Below are 24,619 nucleotides of genomic sequence, written 5' to 3'. Positions count from 1 at the left end.
GGTGTATTTATATAGACCTTTCTGATAAAGCTTACTTACTTTTAACCTTTACTTCTCCTTTAAAAAAGTAGTGTTCCATGTTGATTTATTGATATTTCTGAAAAAACCCTAATAAACACTCCCTTCTCGTCCACTTCCTGATCCCTGAATTCCCAGGCTGTGCAGAGGAGCCAGCAGCACTCAGATTACTCAGCTGCACTGTAGGACAGGAACCAATCAGCTGCTAGCAGGACCTGACAGGGAACTGAAGCCTGTCTTTGCTTGGGTGAGTGCAGGGCTGTGATTGGCTGTCCCCCTTCTACAGTGCTTCTGGCAGGCACTGTTAGGACCCACCCACCCCTCATTTGAACCAGCGACAGGGACCAGAGAACATCTATAGGAAGCTCTAATAAAGGGGCTATTTTTAAAGACAATATAAAATTTTAGCCCATGTAAAAGCAACACCATATATTATTTATATTTGCATACAAAATGTGTGTTTTTTTCATTTATCCTATATGTCTCCTTTAAGTCTGCTAGAAAGTCATATACATATTAAATAAACCCAATAGGTTGGTTTTGCGTCCAATAATGATTAATTATATATTAGTTGGGATCAAGTACAAGGTACTGTTTTATTATTACAGAGAAAAAGGAAATAATTTTTTATAATTTGGATAATTTGGATAAAATGGAGTCATTCTGGATAATGGGTTTCCAGATAACCCATCACATACCTGTAATAGTTTTAGATGGAAGTCTGGAAACATTAGGCAACGTACTACTTTGCAACACTGCAATCAGCAAGTAGCATTTACTGGTTGAATATTTATGAGCATAATTTTTTCAAAAATAGGTCTTTATTGCCGGTATGGTTATTCTCACTACCACAATACACATGTTGAAAATGGGAAAAGATTTTGAACAAATGCTTTCCAAAGATAATGCATCTATTTAAAAAAAAAACAGGAAAGCTGAATACCTCTGAGCAAATTTCAGTCTAATTAGATTCCCCATATACTGTGCCAAATCTATTCATGGATTATACAGAGGGGCCTATAGACACCACTCCAAATTGCCTAAAATCCATAAAACCTTTTTTTTTGCTCATTAAATTTGAAATTACAATGTTTCAGGCTACTTCAACCTTTTATGAAGCTTTGATAAAGGTTTGAATTAAGCCCAGAATTATTAAATATTTCCCATATCATGAGCCAGTAGAACTTTCTATGCAATTAGGGGTGCTGAAAGTGGAATACTATTTAGACAGAATATCTGGCTGATAGCACAACTCGCCTAGGGTGCCTGCACATAAAAATGGGAGAGATTTGCATTGCAAGAATAGTGCAGTGTCAACTCCTCCTACTGTTTCTACTCCTCCTACTGCATTCTCACAACTGCATTTTGCAGATCTCTTCACAAGAGTGTGTGGTTTAGATCTGGACTACTTTGAAGCAGCATTTTGTCTTTTAAAACTTGGTGTACTTTGGTTTGATGCCTCAGTCTGCTCTTGTTGCCTTTGGGCCATTTCTACAACATGGAACTCTACAGTAAGCAACATAGGCAACATATCCCGAGTATGCATATGCACCTGTATGGCATGCTGCAGCAGATATTCCTGAAATCGGATTAAGTCCCTTAATGCAAGTCTCAATGTACAGATCCAATTGTGAAGTTAGATTTCCCATAAAATAATCAAATCAGACCCCAGACCAGGTGCCCTCCTGCTTTATGTGGCAATAATAAAATCAGACCCCAGACCAGGTGCCATCCAACAATATGTAGTAATAATAAAAGCAGACCCCAGACCATGCGGCCCCCGCTCTGTATAATAGTGAAAGCAGCCCCAGACCAGACAGACATTAGACCATGGGCCCCCCCCCAGCTCTGTATAATAGTGAAATGGCCACCACAGAAGTGGTACCAAAAGAGCAGACCACAGATCAGTGGCGTCCCAACTGAAGCAGAGATGATGGTCAAAGGAACTCTGCAAACCTGGAAGATGTAACCGATTTGATCCTTGAAGCAATCCAATCCCTAGAAAAGCAATAGAGAAACTTATTACGAAGCGATCCACGCGAAGCGATCCAATCCACGCGAAGCGATCCACACGCTGAGAGATCAAAATAGAAACATATTTATAAAATGTTATTGCTATACTTACCACAACATTTGTAAAGAACAACAACTATACTACTCTATACAGCTAAGTAAAAACAGACCCCCAGATCAAGTGGCCCCCTCGGTAAATGTGCCAATAATAAAATCAGACCCCAGACCAGTGGCCCCCTGCTTTATGTGGCAATAATAAAATCAGACCCCAGACCAGGTGCCCCCCTGCTTTATGTGCCAATAATAAAAAAAATAAAAAGCTAAGTAAAAACAGACCCCCAGATCAAGTGGCCCTCCGGTATATGTGGCAATAATAAAATCAGACCCCAGACCAGTTGCCCCCCCTGCTTTATGTGCCAATAATAAAATCAGACCCCAGACCATGCGGCCCCCACTCTGTATAATAATAAAATCGGACCCCAGACCAGTGGCCCCCTGCTTTATGTGGCAATAATAAAATCAGACCCCAGACCAGGTGCCCCCCTGCTTTATGCAGCAATAATAAAATCAGACCCCAGACCAGGTGCCCCCCTGCTTTATGTGCCAATAATAAAATCAAACCCCAGACCATGCGACCCCCGCTCTGTATAATAATAAAATCAGACCCCAGACCAGGTATCCCCCTGCTTTATGCAGCAATAATAAAATCAGACCCTAGATCAGGTGCCCCCTGCTTTTTGTGGAACCAAAATAACAAACCTCAGATCAGGAGTGAAACAGAGTAGCTGTCAGCGTGCGTGCTTGAAGATTTCTGGTAAGGTTCCTGTCAGCGTGAAGTCACAGTAGAGCAGAGCAAAACAGGCGTCCGTTCCCTTGGAGATGAAGCTAGTAACTGAAGCCGCAGTGCCGAAGCAGTCCTGATGCCTTGGTTGCTATGTGACATCACTTCCAGAAGTGACGTCACGAAACAGGAAGTCGGTCCCGGAAGAGACACACAGCAGCGCGCACGTAGAAGAGAACAAGCAAGAAGATGGCGGAGACCCCTTGGACACCGTGGGACAGTGCCGGTTTCAGTTTTCTCCAACGTCTTGCCCAAGCAGCAGGAAAGATCAGCAAATTGGGGGTAAGTAATGTATATGCATTTGTTTTTTTAAATAAAAAATTCTGACGTTACTGTTCCTTTAACCAAGCCTGTGTGTGCCTTTTGGAGCTTGGAGCCCCCATGGTCTCTGACAGACGCTCAGCTTTCTGGTTATTACACTCCAAAATTCCTTGGTTATCTCCTGACTTTCTGATGCTGTGCACAGACTGAAGACATCTGGTTATAGGGGCAACAAAGTAGCCCTAAAACATCAGCAAACCCATGTTTGACTGTTGAGGTGCCATTATTATTTCCAGTCCATATTGAGATTTCTGTGTGGAATATGAAAATATTTTTTGTGTGTAGTCTCATAGCGAACAAAAGTATTAAACCAGGGATAAAATTGCTGTTTAAAAACTTTCTGGCAGAACTGGTATATCCTTTGAAAAAGTGTAAAGGCGCTAATATTTTTGCCCATGGTTGTAAATCTCAAAAACGATTGCACTTTGTCTGCAAGAGGGTAGACGGAACCAAATTATAAACTGTATACAAAGTCCAGCACTTGTGAAGCACTCTTATGATTGCAAATATAATAGAGTGGGTCAGAAATGTGATGAGTTCATCCACACAATTATATATCATCCAACCATATCAGTTATAGCATTATTCCATTGTCCATAAAAGCATACGATTCTAGCAAAGTAGGATATCACATTCTTGGTCAAATACAGTATCAAATACAGATTTTCCTATAATCCCCCTCTATCTATGTCTTACATTAGATAGATAGATATACAGTATATTTATATATATATATATATATATATATATATATATATATATATATATATATATATATATATATATATATATATATATATATATATATATATTTAGAGAGTAGATTATTGTCTGTTCTTACAAGAATTATAGGATGAAGTGATTTGTTTAATGCAGAAAACAGCTGACTCTTCCCCTCTACAGCTTTATATGGGCTTATCAATTTTTTTAAGCATATAAGTTCCCATTCATTTTCTTTGTCTTTCCAATTGCAGCTCTACTAAATGTACAAAGTTCTGTAATACATCCTACAAGCACTGCTACCCTGACTACACAGAGGCCTGTGCTGTTCCCTGGGCCAAAATAAGGAAATGAACACAGACTTTTCCGTTTGTTAGCTAAATTAGGCATTCTGTGCTGTCTTACCCCCCATGTGGGGTCAGTATGTACCGAAAACTTTTTAATGTGATTACCAATAAATGACTTGTTTTTACCTTTAAGAAGCCTTAGGACATATATCTTTTTGATATAAATATTTAGCATTTTGATTACCTTTGGAACTGGGACGGGTCCCTCTGGCTCAGTCAGGGATTTACGGAAATACAGCCATATGGACTCCCGACCTACAAATAATTCTGTGCTCTGCCTGCATTAGAACATTTGTCTTTCTGGTCTGGGCTGTAATGGAGTTAGAATATATTTTTCCTGATCTACTGAGCTGTAAATGATCTACGTTGTAACCATGTTTCAGCAATTACTCTGAAACAAGCCAGGTCAGTAGGTAAAATGAGTCATTATAGGCAATAATAATAATGTTATTATTTTTATTCTTAAGTGCACAGTTTAACAAGACGGCATGGGTATGGTATCTTGTTGGTTTCTTATTGGTTGCTATGGGTTTCTGCACCTGGGTAAATTGTGGGTCTTTCTTTCATTAGGGGCTAGTGTTGTCAATGAGTCACAGCTCCATGTACTACAAGGCAGGTTTACATTGGCAGGTACATGATTCCAGTGGCATAACTAGATGTTACTGGGCCCCACAGAAAATTAATTGTAGGGCCCCCAATATATCCAGAGATTGTCCTGTTTTACCAATATATTCTTAAATCGTTCATTAATTAGGGCCTCATGGGACCCCTATACCTCCTGGGCCCCCTTCAGCCTGGGGGTCTGCTTCGTCTGTAGTTACGCCCCTGCATGATTCCCTTTATATCTGCCTTTGTTGTCATCTGTTGCATCTCCTTCTCAACTATGCTCCAAAATTCATGTTTAAATAAGCGTATAAGTTTCTCACAACTATTATATGGGTGCACACATCAAGAGCTACTTGGTGCAATCAATATATATTTGTATGTATTCTTGTAATTCTTGGTATACAAATACTAATGTGCTTATGCTTTAGAGACAATGTGATCACTGCATTGTCGATATTAATATGGGTGCAGTATTGCTTAGCCTTTATTTGGAGCCTCTTTTAGTGTGTAACTGGTCCCTTTATATCTCTTGTTGTTTTTTTAATGCAACCTGTGTGTCCACTGCATACACCCACTTCTCTCTGGGAAAGAGACATGCAACTGGCTTAGGTGAATCCTCATGTGCACTATATACTCTCAGTACAGGCTGTGACGAAATGTAAAGTGAATGATGAAAAGTCTGACTTTTCTAAGCTTTATCTCTGCCTTCAACTGGCAACTCCACCCACATAATGAATAATGACAATTTGCATGATAGAGAATACAATGCTAAGCTGCTTTTGTTATTGTAAGTGTAATTTGCTACCAAAAGTGGTATCTGTGTTACTGTTTCTGACTGTTGAAACAATGAAGACCTGCCCCTCTGACCCATTTCTGAAAGCACTGTTTTGAACTGGATTCCAATAATGCACACCCTCAGCTTAGAAGTGAATAAAATGAACATTGTTAACACTTTCCTTAACTGATCATTAAAACCACAGAAACAGGTGCCTTAAAAATTTATTAAAGCATGGAACATGGAATGTGTAAGTCTATCATATGTTTTGGGTTTTATTGTTGAGGAACTTGTTGCATTATTGCTAATGGCAACAGTGTTGTTGGGATTCCCTGTGTGCAAATGTTGCATATAACTAGAGCCACATAAAGCTTTGCCATTGCCAAGATCATTACAAGGACCATCTCCAGCATTTTCACCAATAACTGCATAATCCCATCATTTTAGTTGCTTCTCATCATTTGGTGCCCCTTTTCCTCATCATTTGGAACCCCGTGCAGAGCCCATGATTATGGTTACTGCGTTGTGCAACTAGTTGACTTCAGCAACGTAACTAGAGGGGGTGGGCCCTGGTGTGGGATGCGCAGCTGGGCCCCCCTCCATACGTCAGGAACCGGCGGAACTAGTGGCGCGCGAGCTGCCAGGGGGCCCCGAGGGGGTGCGGGCCCTGGCCCAATCGCACCCCCTGCTCCCCCGGTAGTTACGCCACTGCTTGACTTTATAAAACTGAAGGAGAAATGATTTGCATTTTATCAAGATGAAAAGTAATTTTTTCAGACTGATCATCCTGTGCAACATTTGCCAATAGTAAAAGACTGATGTCCATAGGAGACAATGAGGCTTTATGAGACAAAGGGTCAGATTCAAGGGAGAATTGTTGCCAGCAACCGATTTGCAGAGACAGAGGTGGAGAGCTTAAAACCTTGAACACATACCTTTGCGGTACCAGGTGCTGTACTGGTGCTATACTGAAGGACCCACGCAGTTATCAGCAGCACACCGTAGATTTGCACAAACGTGAAATTTATTGTATCAAAACAGGCCCTTTATCAAGCCTTTATCAACCAATTTGCACACTTCAGCAAGCGGAAATTCGTTACCACTACTTTAATTCACTAAACTGTGAAGTTGCGCCATGGGTGTGGAACGCTGGCGACTTTTCGCTAGCGTCCCTTCGGCAGTGCGAGCCTTTACAAAACCAAATCACGGTAGCAATCGCTTCTGCCTAACAAAACTTCGTTAGTCCTCTTACACTGTGCTCAATTTGAATAGGGTGCGTATATTAAAGTCATATGTACGTCTTTATTAGAGATGTTGGTGCAAATGCTTGAAATAGCCACTTTTTATTACAAATGACCAAGGAACCTGAATAAAGACAAAAGAGATCATCTAATGCCCTACACACGAGCCCACCCTAAAATGAATGTTCCATGGCCCTCAGATGTCTGGAGAAAAATTTTAACCCAAAAAAGTTTAATAGTTAGGACTTTTGCAGGCTATCCCACTTAAAAAAAAGGACAAGTCACCATTTTCTGCTTCTTTTTTGCAGTTCGTCTGGTCTGAGGTGGCGAAGTCAACTCTGCTGAAAGAGGTAATGTTCAGTAAAATTCGCACTTTGCGGAGTAATGGGTGCGAGCTAGGTGGGCCTAGGAGGCAAACAATAGCCTCATATTAAGTAAATGATTGGCCAAAAGGGCCAGGGGAGCACCAGTCACTACTAATCTATACCTATAAAGGACCCTTCCATATTACTTGCCCCCAGAAATGGGACCATACTTTGTTATTTTAAACGCATTATTATGTTTAAAACACGATTTTTTACAATGTTATTTATAATTATTTTAAAGCTCAAGCTGTAATAATTTCACTGATACCACTACCAATGATTAGATCTGTAATATCCAAACATGTGCAAGGAACATCCTATGGTGAGTCAGTCCCATATGCTGTTATGTACCAAGAAAGGACACTTGTCTGGGGAGATTACCAGGATAGACCTTTTTGCTCTAGCAGGATGATTTGCTCCTTACTTGTTAAGGAAGATGAAATACAATGTAGGACTGGGGCACCAGGTGCCCACCAAAAAACCTTAGACCAGGGGCCCACTCTCAGTACTATTTTCTTCCTCTCCTCACTCAACCTCTATTCTCCTAGTCTCTTTTCTTTACATACTATAATCTATTATTCCATTTATTTAGCCTCTTTGTTAAGGAAATAAGTAATGGCCATGAAATATTTAGGCCAAATGTTTAGAAGCAGGTGGGCCCACTGACACCTGGGCACGCTGGGGTTTTCCAGGTATAATGGTGGGCCAGTCCGACACTGGTGACATAACACATCATATTAGAGCAGAGAACAATTCTTTCAAATAATTCAGATTTAATTTGCCTGTAAGTACCTACTTTTTGTACTTTACATTCTCACCTTTATAAATTTTCCCATCCTAATTTATGTTTAATGCTAAAGTATTCATAAGTATTTGAACAGAAAGGAAATCTCACATAAAGAGAAGTAAGAATGGAATTTAAGCCGCATAATGCTTTCTGTGCCAAAGTTAAAAAGAGCTTTCTCGAGGAACTCATGCTTCTTTATTAAACATATCTATCATGCCAAGAATACTGGAGTCTCTGGCAATGTGAAAAGTCACACTCATTTCCCACTGATACATTTGTGGGTCCCAGAACACCTTGTAATGAATTCCGTTATACAGCGACCCTGCAATGTCATCATCCGGCAGGAATTAGATATCTATCAAAATTGATAGATAACATGTTTGCTTTGACATGCATCGTGGACGGATGGGAGTCATTTCTGACCGCAAGTGTGGTCAAGCTTAAATGCATCAAATTTCACCTGAGGAGAGGGGTGTCCCCCGAAAGCTTGTGCTGTATTTTTTGCTGCAATAAATGGATTGAAAGGCATTGTCCTGTAGGTTTGCGTCTTCCATACAAAGTCAAGCTAAAATGGACAAAAATATGGCATGTATTAAAGCCATTCATTAAAAAGGTACTTGTGTCTAGACACATTCCTTCCCCTTCCATATAGTTGTTCAGAGCACCATTGAATCTGTGCTTGCTCCTGAATGGAAGCTGAGACAGCCTGGTGCTACCACCACTCTGAACTGGAGGTAATTTGAAGATTCCTAAAATAGGTTGTGTCAATAGACTCACCAGACTGTCACTCAGTTTTTAACCAAATCCAGTCTGTATTTAAAGCGAACCTGTCACCCAGACATAAAAAGCTGTATAATTAAAGTCCTTTTCAAATGACACATGAAATACAAATTCTTTTTTTTTATTAAAGCATTCATAGCTGTTGTAAACTCATTTCAAAATCTCAGCTGTCAATCAAATATTGCCTGCTCCTCCTCTGTGCCTAAAGGTGGCCATAGACGTAACAATTACGATCGTTCTTGGGAAAGATCTTACACATGAAATACAAAGATCGTTCATTTCAACACACACGTGTAGAGCTGAATCATCAGATATACATATAGAAACAATAGAATTCTACCTGTATCTGACGATTCTGCACTAACAATGGGCGATATTTGGGTGCCTTCAAAGGCACCCGATGAAAATTTTCCGTCCTGCCAATCGGCAAGCCTACCGATATCGGTCAGCTCTTTTCCCACCATACACGCACCGAATATCATATGAAAATTTGTTTTCCACATGACATGACATGACCACTAGAGGGTGGAATTTCTCCCTGTTTTACTAGGATGAATTGCTGAAATAGCAAAAACTAGGAAAAACTGAACAAATTTTGATACTTCTGCCTTTGGCTCCTTTGAGCCTCAGTATAATTGAATACAAAATCTTCCATTGGTGAAATCGATCCGAGTATAAAGAACATAGATGCTGCTTTCCTAAGAGGTATGTTACAGGGTGTAGATCCTTTTAGAACACTGAGATGTGACACTTAGACAGGAAGCTCTGGCAGACATTCTTAAATGTAGATTCATTTTTATGAAGCTAATTTTATTCATGTAACTTACAGCAGGGGGAGTTGTGGGCAGTGATATATATACTCAAAGGCTGGATAGCTCCAATCTAATACTAACAAAAATGAAATAAAATGTTTGTATTATAAGATTTGATGCTTATTCGAAATAGCAGGGAATTGTATATATATATATATATATATATATATATATATATATATATATATATATATATATATATATATATATATATAGAGGTTTGTTTGCAAGGGTCCGCACACTAATGTTTTCATCAAAATAAGTGTTTTATTTGGTACATAGATCCGGCGTTTCGGCCCACATTTGGGCCTTTTTCAAGGATAATGCATGTACATCAAAATGGTGCTTTTATACCACTCCCCTATTTGAATCTGGCGCCAAAAGTGACGTCATTAACCCCAGAAAATATTTTTCCATCAACCATAGTCCTGTAACTTGTGTATTCCACGTATATCATTTTTCACCACTAGGTGGCATCAGTGCTCTGTGTGGATAGTCCAAGACGTGTCAAGTTTGTGCTGTTTTTCTGCAAAGTATATACAAATTATATACATAGTGTCAGGTAAACGACATAGTAAAAGAAATAATATGGCTCTATTTTTTAAAACAATGTTGCAGTAAAATGGCCTTGAATCTAAATCTTGTGTTTTGTCGTTTTTTGTCGTTTCTTGTTCGCTGAACCACTTACGTGAAAGATGTTATTACAGAAAACAATTTAGCACCAATTGTCCATTTAACCCCCGTGGAGCCACACAATCTAATTCGAATATCCAAAAGGCCTCTCTTCTCAGCAGAGCCTTATTATAGTCACCACCCCTTGGTCTCATGGGTATGTGGTCTATGGGCATGCACCTGAAGGAAGAAGGGCTGTGTCTAGCTTCTGCCCAGTGTTTGGCGACTAGCTGTTGAGATATGTCTTGTTTCTTTTCCTTTTTATCTTTCTCGCTTGTGTTTGGGTCTAATGCTGCTCTGATGCTTGATCTGTGCATCCCAATGCGCTCTTTCAATTGTCTAATAGTTTTTCCGCAATAAATCAATCCACAGGGACATTTAATGATATATATCACCATTGTAGTGGTACACATCATCCTGTGTTTTATTCTATATCTTTTCCCTGTTTGTGGATGATGAAAGTCATTTCCTAATATCAGGCTACTACACATGACGCAGCCACTGCATTTGTAGACCCCCGGTCTCTGTGTGAGAAAATGTTGTCTTTGTGGTTTTATGTATTTTTCTAATGGATCTGATGGGCTCAAATTCTCCCTTAGATTCCTCCCCCTCCTGTAGCTCAATCTGGGTTTACTGGGTAGTTTTTTGTTCAGGCTCTCGTCACTAGTTACTATCGGTCAGTGTTTGTTCAGGCATTGGTTCATGTAATTGGACTGTACACCATATTGGCTCACATAGTAGACCTCCTTTGAAACACCACTGTCCATTTTATCCACTTTGCTGTTGTTACTTAGAACAGTTTTGCGATCTAAGTTTAATGCCCATTGTTTTGTATCTGAGATCAGTTTGGGAGGGTATCCTCTTTCCAAAAACTTTTCACTCATGGCCTCTAGGTCTTGGGCTCGTTTGTTAGTATCGCTATTAATTCTTCCCACTCTCAACATTTGGGACTTGGGCAACGAATTCAGTAAATGGCGTGGATGGTTGCTGTGGTAGTGGACAATGGTGTTTCTGTCACTGGGTTTCACATATAAACTAGTGTGTAGTTTATCCCCCATTTTATATATTTTCACATCCAGAAATTCGATTTCATTCTTATCATATTTTAAAGTAAAGCGTACTGCACTGTCCAATTCATTTAAGCATTTTACAAAGCCAATCAATTCCTCAGCTGGTCCTAGCCATACAAAGAAGATATCGTCTATGAAGCGCCTGTAAAATGCTCCAAATTTTTTAAACATGGGATGGTTCAGTATATTGGTGCTTTCATAGACATACATAAATGCATTAGCGTATACAGGCGCAACCTTTGACCCCATGGCTGTTCCAGTGTGCTGTATATAGAAATTATTTTCAAATTTGAAATCATTTTTATGTAGAATGAATTCAAGGAGGGATAGAGTGAATTCAATTGGGGGCCCAACATATAATGTATTGCCCGTAATCAAATTGCGCACAGCCTCTACTCCTGCCCTATGTGGGATGCAGGTGTAGAGACTTACTATTATTACGGGCACTTGCTGATTGGTTTCTATGGGTCAATGCCCCTGGGCAAACTTAGTCCCTTTTATTACATAACCCCCTTTAATTCGAAACTGGCCATTTAGTAAAACAAATAATGAACACTAACAAAAAAATGCAATACATTTTTTCTACTACAGTTTTTATAAAAAAACAAAACAACACTTTTATGAAGGCATGGAGGCTTTGGGCTCTAGGACATATTTACATAATGTAGCAGATAAGAAAAAAGCGGTGTAGAATACAGGCAGTGCGCAAAATGCAAAAAGGCTGCAATGTGCCATTTTTTGCACTTTAAAAAGTGCACGGGGCATATAGAATGTAGATGTAGAATGCTACATTCCCCTTGAATCCTGCACTGTCTGTGTTAGGCAGCACTCAGTCCAAGAGGGACAGTGGGGGCACATCTGTCAGTAAGGACAGGCTACTGCACCATTATTCTCTGCACTGAGCACCAGCTTTTTAATCTCATGTTCAGTGCTGAGAGCAAAAACCCTGGTACAAGTGCTGCATTCGGTCTCTTACACACGGCGGTTTTACCTGCGCTCCCGTGTTGTATTTTCTTCTGTTCAGCCGCAGGGGAGTGCAGGCTCAATTATGTGCACTCAATAATCGTGAAGGGGGCTGTACTCACACAGACGCATGTAAGCGCCAAACTCAGGTGGGAAGCAGCATGTTGCATTTCACCTGCGTTCGTTGTATACATGCATCTGTGTGAGTACAGCCCCCTTGACAATAATTGAGTGTGTCTACTCCTGCGCAGGTAAAACCGCCTGCATGTAAGAGCCCTTAGTCAGAACTTAAGAGGCTTTAGTGCTCTTGCACCTGTGCCTCTGGCATAACTGACCCATATTGGGGTTAATTCTTCTAGAGGTAGATAAACAGGGGTCAAAATGCCATTCATGGCTCTCTACAGGACTATAGAATCAATATCTTTCAAGTATAAAATGTGGATTATTTCAAGCTCAGTGGGAGTGAACCTAAGAATTTCATAAAGCCAGATCTGTTTTCAGGAGGCCCTTTAGACACTGCAGAGTTACTGCTTCATACAAGAAACCGAAACATGGCTCCAGAGATGTAGGACCTGTAGAGTAAGCAAATAAAAAAAAAAAAAAAAACACAGAAAGGTTTACGTGAACAGGGCTAAAAAGGCCATCTAAAAGCCATTTGCAGCATTAGCCATCTAGGCTCAGTGAAAGCCACCTTAAAGAGAAGCAATTCACATACAGTACCTTATGCTATGGATAAAGCTTTATCTTAAAATCCACTATTTAAATATAAACACTAATTGCCATAGAGACCAGAAATCCTATTTCAATTTTATTTGCTGTTATCAGGGCATCATATTAGATCACAGCACCCAATGTTTTACTGAGAATAACCAGAGGTGGAAATAAGAGCTTTCAGGGTGGGGCTGCTAAAAACAGAAGCTGTGACAGCTTACAGAGTTATGCACAGTCCTTAATCCCAATTATATAGGAGTGCAGTACAAACTGGATCAGCAAGTGTTTCTGCATGACGTGTTTCTCAGATCTGATTATCATGTAGCCTGGACCAGTGTATAATTTTAAAGAAAATAAGTGCTGGCCATGGAAGATAGTCAGCAATTTTGTTACTGGTGTAGCAAACATATTGGCACTCCACTCGCCCCATGGGGAATATGTTCTGTACCATTTAGTCAGCTGTTTTTTTGGTTCAGGAGCCTACTGCATTACTAGAGCAGAGCAGTTGTGCTATCTTGCACTACTAGAGACAAATTTCTGGTTTAAAAATGGAAAATTTGGCTCTACCTGGAGCAGCTTTTTGCTGCCCCCTGGTCACTCATTCAGAGCTGCCACCTATAGTGAGTACCACTGCATTTAGTTCAAATGCATTTTAATCCAAACTATGAACATTATTTCTACATAATGCAACTAAAATGATTTCTCTCAACGCTCCTTTGCCACAGCAATTCATATTTGAAATTTGTGACACCAACAAGTTATAGCACCTGCAAGGTTTACTTTATATTGTTAAACAAGTGTTTGTTTTTCTATTTCGAGGCAAAGTCTTTGCTGTGCTACATTTGGCCATAGGAGTTGTGTAAGGGAGTTCTTCAGCAGGACTAAATAAATTGTACCAGGCCACATTAGATTGGTACAGCGAGTTCTGCTTTCTACTATTTTCCACTTTGAGATTTCTCAGCATCATTCCTGTCATGAGTACAGAGCTTGGATATTTCCCAATCCCCCAGAATGCTGAAGGAAAACAATAGCTGAAATATATGTAGCAGTGGCCATTTAAATGACCCCCTGCAACCCACCCCACAGGGATGAACCTATAAGCACAAAAAGTCTTATGTTGGCTGCTCTGCAGTTCTTATATAGACCAGAGTAGAAATATACACTGAAGGACAGCGGAAGTTGCAGCACGAGTGACAGAATTTGGAAGCTTCATATTGGGCTATGGGGTAGGTCATAGATGATACAGACACAACCCTGACAATTATAGAAAAGTCTGTATCACATGACTATTGAGCATACAAAAACAATACTTTTAAGGGTATAATATTTAATTAAATAAGGTCCTTATTGTTCTTGTGTCCTATTTCTCAGTATTGCAGCCTGCAAGCAACATCAGGACTGTGCAGCAAGCCGATAAAGAATAAATGAACCAACAAGCAATGATCAGAATTGTCTTCCATTTAGCAGGAAAAAGCAGTACTGTATATTTATTAAAATACATTTGTTTTGACAGGAGGGCATTTGAGAACCCATAACGGTTTCTTAAAGCTTTGTTCCCAATGGGGAAGGGGATGGAGTCCCAACTTTTGCATTAAAAGCATACATTTCCAACTGAGAAGTGGACATCCAGAAGGACATTGATTGACCACACTGACACTACCTTAATTTTAAAGACTATGCACATTAAGAAAATTATTAATAAGGTGCTATGCATGCCAACATTTACATTTTGTACTAGTTGCAGTATCAAAGTAATTCTCAAGGCATAAGGCCCACAGGCCATTTTATTTGTGGTATTCCCTTCCCCTACAGCAACTTCTTGTCCTACCGCAGACACAAGCCATATATTGTGTTTTTCTAGAATGCTGATGTTAGCACACATTTGCTGTCTTCCTTCCTTAAATAAGGGCCATCATTTTTTTCACAGAATGAATGACCTCACTAATTGAACTCCACACTGCTACTATTTGGAACAAGCTATTATTATTTTGAACACTCAATTAATGATTCAATTACACAGAATCAGTAGCATGCATGTCATTACTGTTGGGTCTGTTGGTTTTCTATAACTCTACTACACCTACTAGTAAATTATTTGCCATGTAGAATTATAATTTCTACCAAAAACAGTGATTTATCAGGTTAGTGAGGTCATATAAGAAAATGTACCTTACCCCCTTCACATACTAAATGTTTATTTCTTGCTACCTTGAAAAAAACGCAAAACAGTTTTAAAGTTTTTAAATTATTTTTATTTAAAAAAAAAAATCATAAACATGTATTTTAAATTTCCTTTTGGAACTTATTTTCAAGAAAACCCCCAAAAATGTCTCTGACTGATGTTCCCTTTGATAGACTTCATATAAGGCCCCAGTGTAAACAAAAATAATACCCAAGACCTGGCTCCATGTGCAGAGGTACAACAGACTGCATTCCAATTTTGGGGATGGCAAAAAGAACATCAAACAGGGATTACTTCATGCCACGTTTACCAATAAAGTTCATGCTGACCAGACGCTCCTATAAACATTCAGAGGTAAAATTTGGACTGCACACACGCGCACATAAAAAATTGGATCCCTAGTCAGATGTACACAGGAAAAAAGTTGGCCACAGATAGTGGAGATAAACCGTATAAAAAAAACGGGTCTTTCTGGAAATCCACTCAGAGTAATATGGCATCATAATGACATGTTTTAATTGCACTCAACAGGTTCTTCACAATAGTTGATGTGAGTTTAGTGTTATGAAACTTCAGATGGTATGCATGTTTGTCATATAAAGTGAAGGCTCTTTTTTTACAGATCACAAGAAATGTTGTTGCTGGTGGAGCTGAAGACCAAACCAATTTGTGAGTCCTTGGTGCCTTTACAAGAGGCAAACAAAAGAAAAAAACCTCAGAGTGTAGAAACAAAATAGGAAATCTGTGGGTTTCATAGAATGCACCGTGTTAAAAAGATCAATGCAGTCTACAGTCATTGGGTTTGTAAGTTCTACAGCTGGTGTCAGCCCTAGCAAACTCACAACATGGTGCAGTGTCCTTTCATTTAAGGAATGCTTACTTTGGTTCCTGTTTGTCTTGTAGCAGTGGTATAATGGACTCCCAGGCTGTAAGGCACTGTCCGAATGGAAAAAAAGAGTGGATTAATTCACGTATGTATGAAAGTAGTTTGTGGGTATATAACCAGCAGAGGCCAGCTGGGATAATGTGAGTAACATAAAAAGGGTGAAAGCATGAAGTTATATTCAGGCTGGGAGCAATATAAAGCTGGTCAAAAATAATGAGCAACGATAAAGAAAGGCTCGGAGCAATATGCGTCAGGGAGAAATTAATGAGTGGGAACAAAGTGAGGCAGAGAGTACTATAAAGTGTGTAAAAGCAAACAGCGGAGACATAACTAACAACTGTGTATAAAATGCTCACAGTCATCAATATACTTACATTAAAGTGGTCCTCCACCCAAAAAACATTTTTTTTTGTAATAAAATATAATTCTAAGCAATTTTCAAATATACATTAAATAACTAATGGTTTTAATAAATGCACTTGTACTAGAAAGCGGTATATGTTAATTCCTTTCTTTTCTTATTGTAGCAGGAGTGAGGTCTCCTCCAGGTTTTCAATCAGCTTTACTTAGCTGGCTTGAAACATTGTTTCAGGAGTCAGACCCAGGAGTGCAGAGAATGTAAACAACAGAAAGTACTAAACTGCATGGAAATTACAGTTACTAAATATATACAATGTATTTAGATCAATTAAAAAAAAGTGTTTGGGTGGAACACCCCTTTAAGTGCTAGATGTGAGCTAAATGATTCAGAAAGAAGCAGAGCCTCTAATCTGACATCAAGCTTTATCAGTTTAACCACATTTTATTCTACTCTGCCATATTGTGTTGAATTCTGGTGGTCTTCAGAAATATTATTCCTGTCCAAACCATGATTTATATTTGTGAATCAAATGCAAAATATTCAGATAAGAGAAGTAAAACAGTACTTGTGATCAACCGAGATGGGGTATTCAAATAAAGACTGCTGCCAGAAAATATTCTTTATAATATGTATATTAACTTGAGGAATAATAAGCATTTTATTTTAAAGAAATAGCTGAAAAGTGCCATAAAGTGCCATAAAGTCTACCTTGTCTACCTTTGCCCTTAATATTAAACTAAAAGCCTGACATGTGAATACAGAGTGGTCAATGGAAGTTGTTAATATAAAAATTAGAGGCTTTGAAGGCTTTGAAACTTGCTGTGGGTAAAAACCTTGAAGAATAAGGTGGATGGCAAGGAAAACCAACAGATCCTTGATCAAACCAAGCATAATCTTACACTGAAAGAACAATCACTTTCTAATGTTTGACAAACTGGGCCATTCAATTTGATGAGAAAACAAGAATTCAAAGGGGAAAACCTGCACATTTTGAAGGTCACAGATGAAAGTGCATGGCCAGTTCCAACCTACCTTTTCATAGTACTGGATGTTTTTGTCAGCCACTCCCATAAGCAGCTGCCGGAAGTCTTGCCTCTTGTTATTCTGCCACCGGTCCATGTCCGCTTTCAGATCTGCATTAAAACATTCTACCTTATCCTGGCACTTCTCTACATCCGTTGGCACCTACGAAGGTTCAGATTGCATACATTTAAAAAGTTTCTTTTCATTAAATTATGGATAAAAAAGGTTTGAAACCTTTGTTTAAATTAGAATGTAACGCTGCATTGAGAAAAGGTGTTTCTAGTTAGTTTCTACGGCTTTTAAAAGAAATGATCTTTCAAAAGAATGTTAAAACCACTAAAAATGTATAATGGATGTATATTGGAAAGTTGTTTAAAATTATATTTGCTTTCACTAGGCAAAATTTTGCTTTTAAGTTTACAATGTGTTTTTGTGTTCATGACTCACCCTGTATCCTGTCTTTTCAGAAATAATGTAGTGCCAAATTCTAGCCTCCATAGCCACTTTTTACAATAACATTTGGGGGTATATTTATCAAAGAGTGAAGTTAATAGTGAAGTTCCGCCACTAGAGTGAAATTCCGCCACTTCCCATTAATTTCTATGGGGTTTTTAAATTCGTATTTATCAAAGGGTGAAATTTCACTTTCGCCCATTGATAAATACGCCTTTCAAAATCTCATAGAAATGAATGGAGAGCTGCGGAATTTCACTCTAGTGGCGGAACTTCACTCTTTGATAAATTTACCCCTTGGTGTGCAAAGCTTGGCAATGGTATAATGTTATGTAGAGGGTGACTGAGTGCAAAAAGTTGCTTACAAACATGCATATGTGTAAATACAGGCATGCAAACCACTACAGCTAAGCTGGCCATGTATGGAACAAATAATTTTGTTAAGGATAGGTCAGATTGTCCACAGTCTATCCTTTGCTCTGCTCCTATACATACTGTAAGTCTGCACTAACATATAAACACAGATCCAAGTAGGATCTAATGAAGTAAAGGTATGGGACTTGTTATCCAGAAAGCTCTAAATTAAGGGAAGGCTGCCCCCATAGACTGAATTATATGCAAATCATTCCCATTTTTAAATATGATTTCCTTTTTCACTGAATTAATAAAACAGTGTCTTGTACTTGATGGTAACTAAGCTGCATGGATCCATATTGGTGGCAAAACAATCCTATGGGGGTTTATTAAATGCTTAAAAGATTTTTACCCCAGGTAAAAGTCAAGCATTTTGGATAACAGATCCTATACAGTACCTGTATTTCTATTTTACAGGCTTCTCATGGGAAAAGGGTGACTATTTTAGGATGCATTAAGTCCTGTCTAACTTACTGCATTAGGTCACTTTCCCTGCACCTTCAGTTCTGCTTTATCCATAGTTCTTCCTCTTCCAAAAAAAACCCCAGAAAAATCTAGCATTGCCATTACATCATGTCTAAAAACTTCAGCTATTAATTTCCCTGTAATACTCAGCAGGAAAAAAGGAGAAATAAAACTGTGGGTAATTAAAATCTAAATCAAAATATATGATATTAAAATATCTAGACACATTTGACTGAAAGAGCTTTAAAATCGATTTGCTTAAACAAATCTAATGCTGGCATACACACAAATCTAATATTTGACCAACTATGTCTAATACTTCTGCAAACATATCAACAATTAACCCATTGCTTTAACCCAGAAAGTCACCTTTTTGGCAACTCTTTCACCCTAACAACTTTGCTTTTATCACCATTAGGCACAACTATCCCTAACAGGCAGTTCCTACAGATCTAAAGAATGTAGTTGCTTCAGGGTTTGCATTCAGACTGTGGGGCTCATTTATAAACACTGGGGAAATTTGCCCCTAGGCAGTAACCCTCTGGCAAACACTCATTTTTATTTTCACTGCTCAACCTGCAGCAAGCTGAAGAATTGCCAGTCACCAATTTGCTGCTATGGAGGTGCTGCCCAGTGTTTATAAATGGGCCCCTGTTTCTCTAAGCCTATCCTTAAATTTAAAGTTGTCTAAAAAAGGTTGTCTTCATATAACGAAACAGCAAGATTAAAAAAAAAAATAGATAAAATATGTGTTTATAGAGTTTAATGGGGTGTTTTTATTATATCGTTATATAGTTGGGCTGAAAAAAAGACCAAAGTCCATTAAGTTCAACCCCCTCCAAATGAAATGCAGCGACTATGACATCTCCTGCGGTGTACCCCTCTGAATTTTCAGATCTACCCACATTTGGTTGTTAAATAGAAGAACAAACTTTGCAAAGATCAAAATAGTACAACAGCTATATGGAAAAAAACAACCTGGCTAATATCAGATGTTCGGTTGTGGCCTCACCGTAGATCGCTCTTCTCTTTTCAAGGCAGCAGCCTCTGATTTGGCCTCATACTCTGCTTGTACTTGATCCCTTTTCTTTAAAACTGTCTAGAGAAGAAGAGCAAATACACTTATTGATTTAGCGGGTATACTTCTTTTATTTCAGGTATACAGTTCTACGATACTGTACAGGTAAGTGGTCTAAAATTCTCCCTTATGGCAATGACATATACAACTTGAACAGTGTGATCCTCATGTGGAGCACAACAGTGATCATAGCACACTTCACTCACAGTTTCTCAGACAGTTTCAAATCAATGAAATGGGGAATGTGTGGCTTTAAGTCATGCTGCCCTTTAAGAATAAAAAGAATATTGTTTGGGAACAAGGAAGTCAATATTTCCAAGCGGTTTCAATACACACTGCTGCAGGATCACCTATTAAAGCAAAAGGAGACTAAAAAACATTGTACAGTGCCAATTTGTCAGGCACCCCCAGTGCAAAAAGACACTAACCTTCAACCCTGAGTTAGTGTGCCTCATTTTTTTTTTTTTAGGAGTTTATGGTAATTTGCTTATGTGTTCAGTGGTACAACCTTTCTCATGGTCTCTAGAATTCCTTGTCCTTTTAAATAAGTAACATTTTAATGTGGTGGCTGGGGGGAACCTGGAAGTTATGCGTTTTCCTCCTTTGTAGCACTTTTACTCTTTAAACAAGTGAACCTGCAAATGATGTTAGGGAGAGCCTCTTGCAGTAAGGATTAAGTACAACCCGGAAGAGGGAAACCTCTTATGGCAGCAAGAACAGTAGAGGAGGCAGGGGACTAGGCAAACAAAACTCAACCACTCAGGGTAAAACAACTACCACTGCTTTGTTAATAAAAGAGCAAAGAATGGACTGACGTTTGTTTGCCCTCTCCAAACATAACCCTGTCCAAATACAAGAAATTAAAAGACAACTTATCCCCAGTCACATTATTTTCCACTGCTATGAATTTGTGGTCACTACACGAATTATGGATGTTTCCATCTTTATCTAGACTGCAAGTTTTAAACTAAAAAGGCTAGTATGAAAACCTTTTTTGACATTAGCAAAATAAACTTGCAATCTTCCTATTGTTTTAATTTAAAAAGAAAATCCATATTAGGTAAAGCATGATTTTGTTTTCACACTAACTAGCTAATTGATTGGCTTAGCTAGTGCTACTGAGTTATAAAAAAAAGCAACCCTGATCGTTCACCCTGGCAGCTTTGTCTTAAAGATTAAAAGAAAAAATGCACTATTTGAAAGGTTATCTGTGCCTGGTAATCCAAGTTCCAATCTAAGAACATAGTAGCTTCTATTTCCTTGTTTGCAACCCTGATCGTTCACCCAGGCAGTTTTGTCTTAAAGATTAAAAGAAGAAATGCCTCTTTGAAAGGTTATCTGTGCCTGGTAATCCAAGTTCCAATATAAGAACCATAGTAGCTTCTATTTCCTTGTCTGCACACAGATTTTTCTGGATTCATTAAACCAGATTTGAAAAGGGGGTTTACACGGATTCAAGGTGGCTACAGTAACTAGTTTTGGTGTAGAGATTGGGTCATGGAATTCGAGCTTCAGTTTTGTAGTAATGTCTGTGTAACAGTTAGTTAGTCTTCTCTAGTTATCAGCTTCAAAATTATGCTAAGCACTAATGTAGTGATTTTTAGGTAGGTTTTATAGCTGGAACAATTTAGTTTTGCTTGCAAAGCCTAGGCATAGCTGGGCCACCCTTTAAGCAACTAATGACTAGCTACAAAGACACGTTGTACTTAAATCTACTTGCACTTTTGACTGCAAAGCTAGTTGAATAACTACATTTATTTATTAAATAAATAAAAATAGTCGGTAGGGAAAATATATATATTATATACACACACACACACACATATTCTCCACGGTCACCTTCATAGATTCAGAGTATAGAATATATTCTCTGATCACAGGCATAAAGTCCTCTGACATGTCTTCTGTTAGCTCTTCCAGTGCCGTGCAGCAGTTTCCAACACAGGCTGACACTCCCTCCAGAGGCTCATTTAACTCCTTTTCCAACCCACTCCACGTGGAGTATACAGGTCCATACTCTCGAAGCTCCATTAAGTATTCTGCAATGGAAAAATATAAAAAAGCAGGTGAATCTTAGATAAAGTGTAGTTATTGCTTTGCTGTACAATCATTTAAAAGTTTGCACATGTATAGTTTTTATAATGTATAGTTACTTTATCTTACATGATAAGAACTACATTTTTTTTTGCAATCAGGGCTCTATACTATGAGTTATTTCAGATGCTATAATGGGACACAAAATTCTATTCTGACACTAATCTTCATTTTTCAATTTTCGGATCATGAGGGTATCATCCAGACATTTTTCATACCATGGTCGTTCAGTTGATCGGACAGGTTAGAAGATTTCTGTCCGCTAACGATAATATCTCTGTATGATATCAATGGCTGACCGTCGCTACTATTTGTTGGACATAACTTTCGTACGATTGCCGTTTGTAAATTAATTTCCATAGCATCATCTGATTTGTTCTTTTTACTACTTTATTTAATCTGAATGGTTAGTTGTAGGTCAGAATATTGTACCTCACGAATGTTCTTCGAATGTATTTACGCCAGACTGAGCTTTTTTAAAAACGCAAAGTAAAATCGCAGTGTCTGGCCTTGCCCTAAGGATGAGATATATGCACTCCGATCAAATCATTTAGAATGTTTACAATGAGTGTCTGCTGTCAAGTATATCAGATTAGTGAGGTTGCAACAAAGGTGTTTATATATAAAAAAAAAAATACATTATGATGAGCCTTGAAGCAGTTAAATCATCCAACTGAATATTGGTTTTACAAATATGCTGCTTCCATACCTTTCCTAGATTGTCCAGTAGTTTGGATATAGAAATGGTGAAGGCAGTAGCTACTGCAAAAGTGAGTATTATTGGACAGAACTAGGTTATAGCATGGCGGAGCATCACAAAACTTGTATTTTTAAAGGAGAATCCCTTAAATGAGGACAGTAGTGTTTTAAACTCCGGCTGCCATGTGACAGTGCAAAGCAACAATTACATTGTTAATTAAAACCTGTTTAAGTCAAAGAAGCTATGAGAACATGGATTCAAGATAAAATACCTGTAAATATGGACATTTGGGCACCCTTTGAACTCCACCTATGGCAATAACACAATCTTAATATTACACTTATATTTTCTGGGACATTTTTTGGAAGACAGCCTGGCTGACCCGTCTCCAGCACACTTACAAGGAATGCAAGGTTCTCCTCCCAATGGCTTTGTATCTACATTTTTTGAGCGCTTATCTTGCATTATTAAAAACAGTACATCCATAGCTTAATGTTTAGTTGTTTTACTGTTTATGTTATAATAAGTATAATTTATTGTTGGGATCTATGTGTAACTATGTACTCACTCATCTTATAGTTTTTTTCAAATTAAAAAAAAGTCAAAGTTCAATGCATTACTACAATACACTAAGATGCATTATAGGACTGCTTCCAGATTGTCTGTTGCCTCGTTGGCACTATTTCAAGGCAAACAATTTGTCCTTGTGTGTATTAAATGTTAAGGGCATAGAAACAAGTGGAAAAATAATTTAGTTAGTGATCAACTTTGTCCATAAAAATATCTACAAATGGTGACCTCTCAACATACCCACTTCCTCTTTGATAATGCGTTGTGCTATTCTGTCAATTGTGCCAAGCTTCAGTGCAAATGTGTCCAAGTAATCTGTTACGGTGGCAAATTCCGCAGGACGGTTCCGGAGTTTGTAACCACTTGTCACATATCGCACAGACTCTCCCATTTTTGAAAGCAGAGTAACACCCTGTTTTTTGTGGCTGTTCAGGTCCTGTTAATGGGCAGACAGAAATATTTAAGCACAGCAGGCTACGTTATATTAAACAAGTGTCAATACTTCAGTCCATAACAAAATGAAAAGGAGATAGCATTCTCAGATGACTGAATGCACATTATAGAAAATATTTGTGGACAAAGCACAATACACAAGTTCTTCTAAAAACATGGTATTGACCAACAACAACTGCATTTTAGGTATACTGTATGATTTGTAGTTACATCACAAGCATCATCACCATAGCATCAAGTACCAAGTGGTAATCTTATACTTCAGTTTAACTCTCCCTGCTCTGGGATGCTGCTTCTGCATGTGCTAACCTTGGCTGTTAGAAACACATTAAAATGTTCATTAAAGGACAAGACTGGATGATCCGCAATCCTCTTAAGAAATTTGTCCAAAGCTTTTCTCCTGGTCTCCACAAACTCTTCAGAAAAGCGGTCAACAACTCCTTTCACCACAAATTTCTCAGGAAGTGGCTGATTTGCAAAAAAAGAAAAAACAGAAAAAGTCATTAAAAAATCAATATGCAAAAATGTATAATAGAACAAGGGAACCATGTCTAATTACTATAAAATAGCTTTGGGAAGGATGAAATCTATGAAAAAGCATTAAAGAAATTGACCCTTGGGTGTGGAGTCAGACAGTTCTGCAATTCGGAAGTTGTATTATTCATCTACCAGTATTCTTTCCAAGCTATTTTCTAATATAGCTTGTAATCAGCAATCCCTTAAACAATTAACATAGTCAACCTTGCTATGGTTTAATATTAACCCCATAAATGTCCAGGTTTTATCTAATAAAATACACTAATTTATTAAAGTCTGAATGCCAAAAACACAAGAAAAAAATGTGAGTTTTTTTTTGCTTTAAAATCCGAATTAAGATAAAAAAAATCCTCAACATTTT

The 24,619-nt window shown here is 38.3% G+C and overlaps 1 protein-coding gene across 1 annotated transcript in view; it reads right to left on the bottom strand.

Annotated features, from left to right (window-relative positions):
- Positions 1 to 15,279: 15,279 nt before the first annotated feature.
- Positions 15,280 to 24,619, bottom strand: part of snx30.S (sorting nexin family member 30 S homeolog) — a 40,366-nt gene continuing 31,026 nt past the window's right edge. Inside the window, 6 exon segments of the mRNA NM_001096051.1 lie at positions 15,280 to 16,160; positions 17,504 to 17,656; positions 19,839 to 19,925; positions 21,744 to 21,943; positions 23,509 to 23,704; positions 24,031 to 24,189. Of these exon segments, the coding sequence (NP_001089520.1) occupies positions 16,101 to 16,160; positions 17,504 to 17,656; positions 19,839 to 19,925; positions 21,744 to 21,943; positions 23,509 to 23,704; positions 24,031 to 24,189 (855 nt within the window). The 3' untranslated portion in view covers positions 15,280 to 16,100.

The sequence above is a fragment of the Xenopus laevis genome, chromosome 1S (assembly GCF_017654675.1).
Source record: "Xenopus laevis strain J_2021 chromosome 1S, Xenopus_laevis_v10.1, whole genome shotgun sequence".
In the NCBI taxonomy this organism is placed as follows: Eukaryota; Metazoa; Chordata; class Amphibia; order Anura; family Pipidae; genus Xenopus; species Xenopus laevis.
Note: the sequence above shows the minus strand (reverse complement) of the source record. Positions and strands in the feature narration are given on the sequence as shown.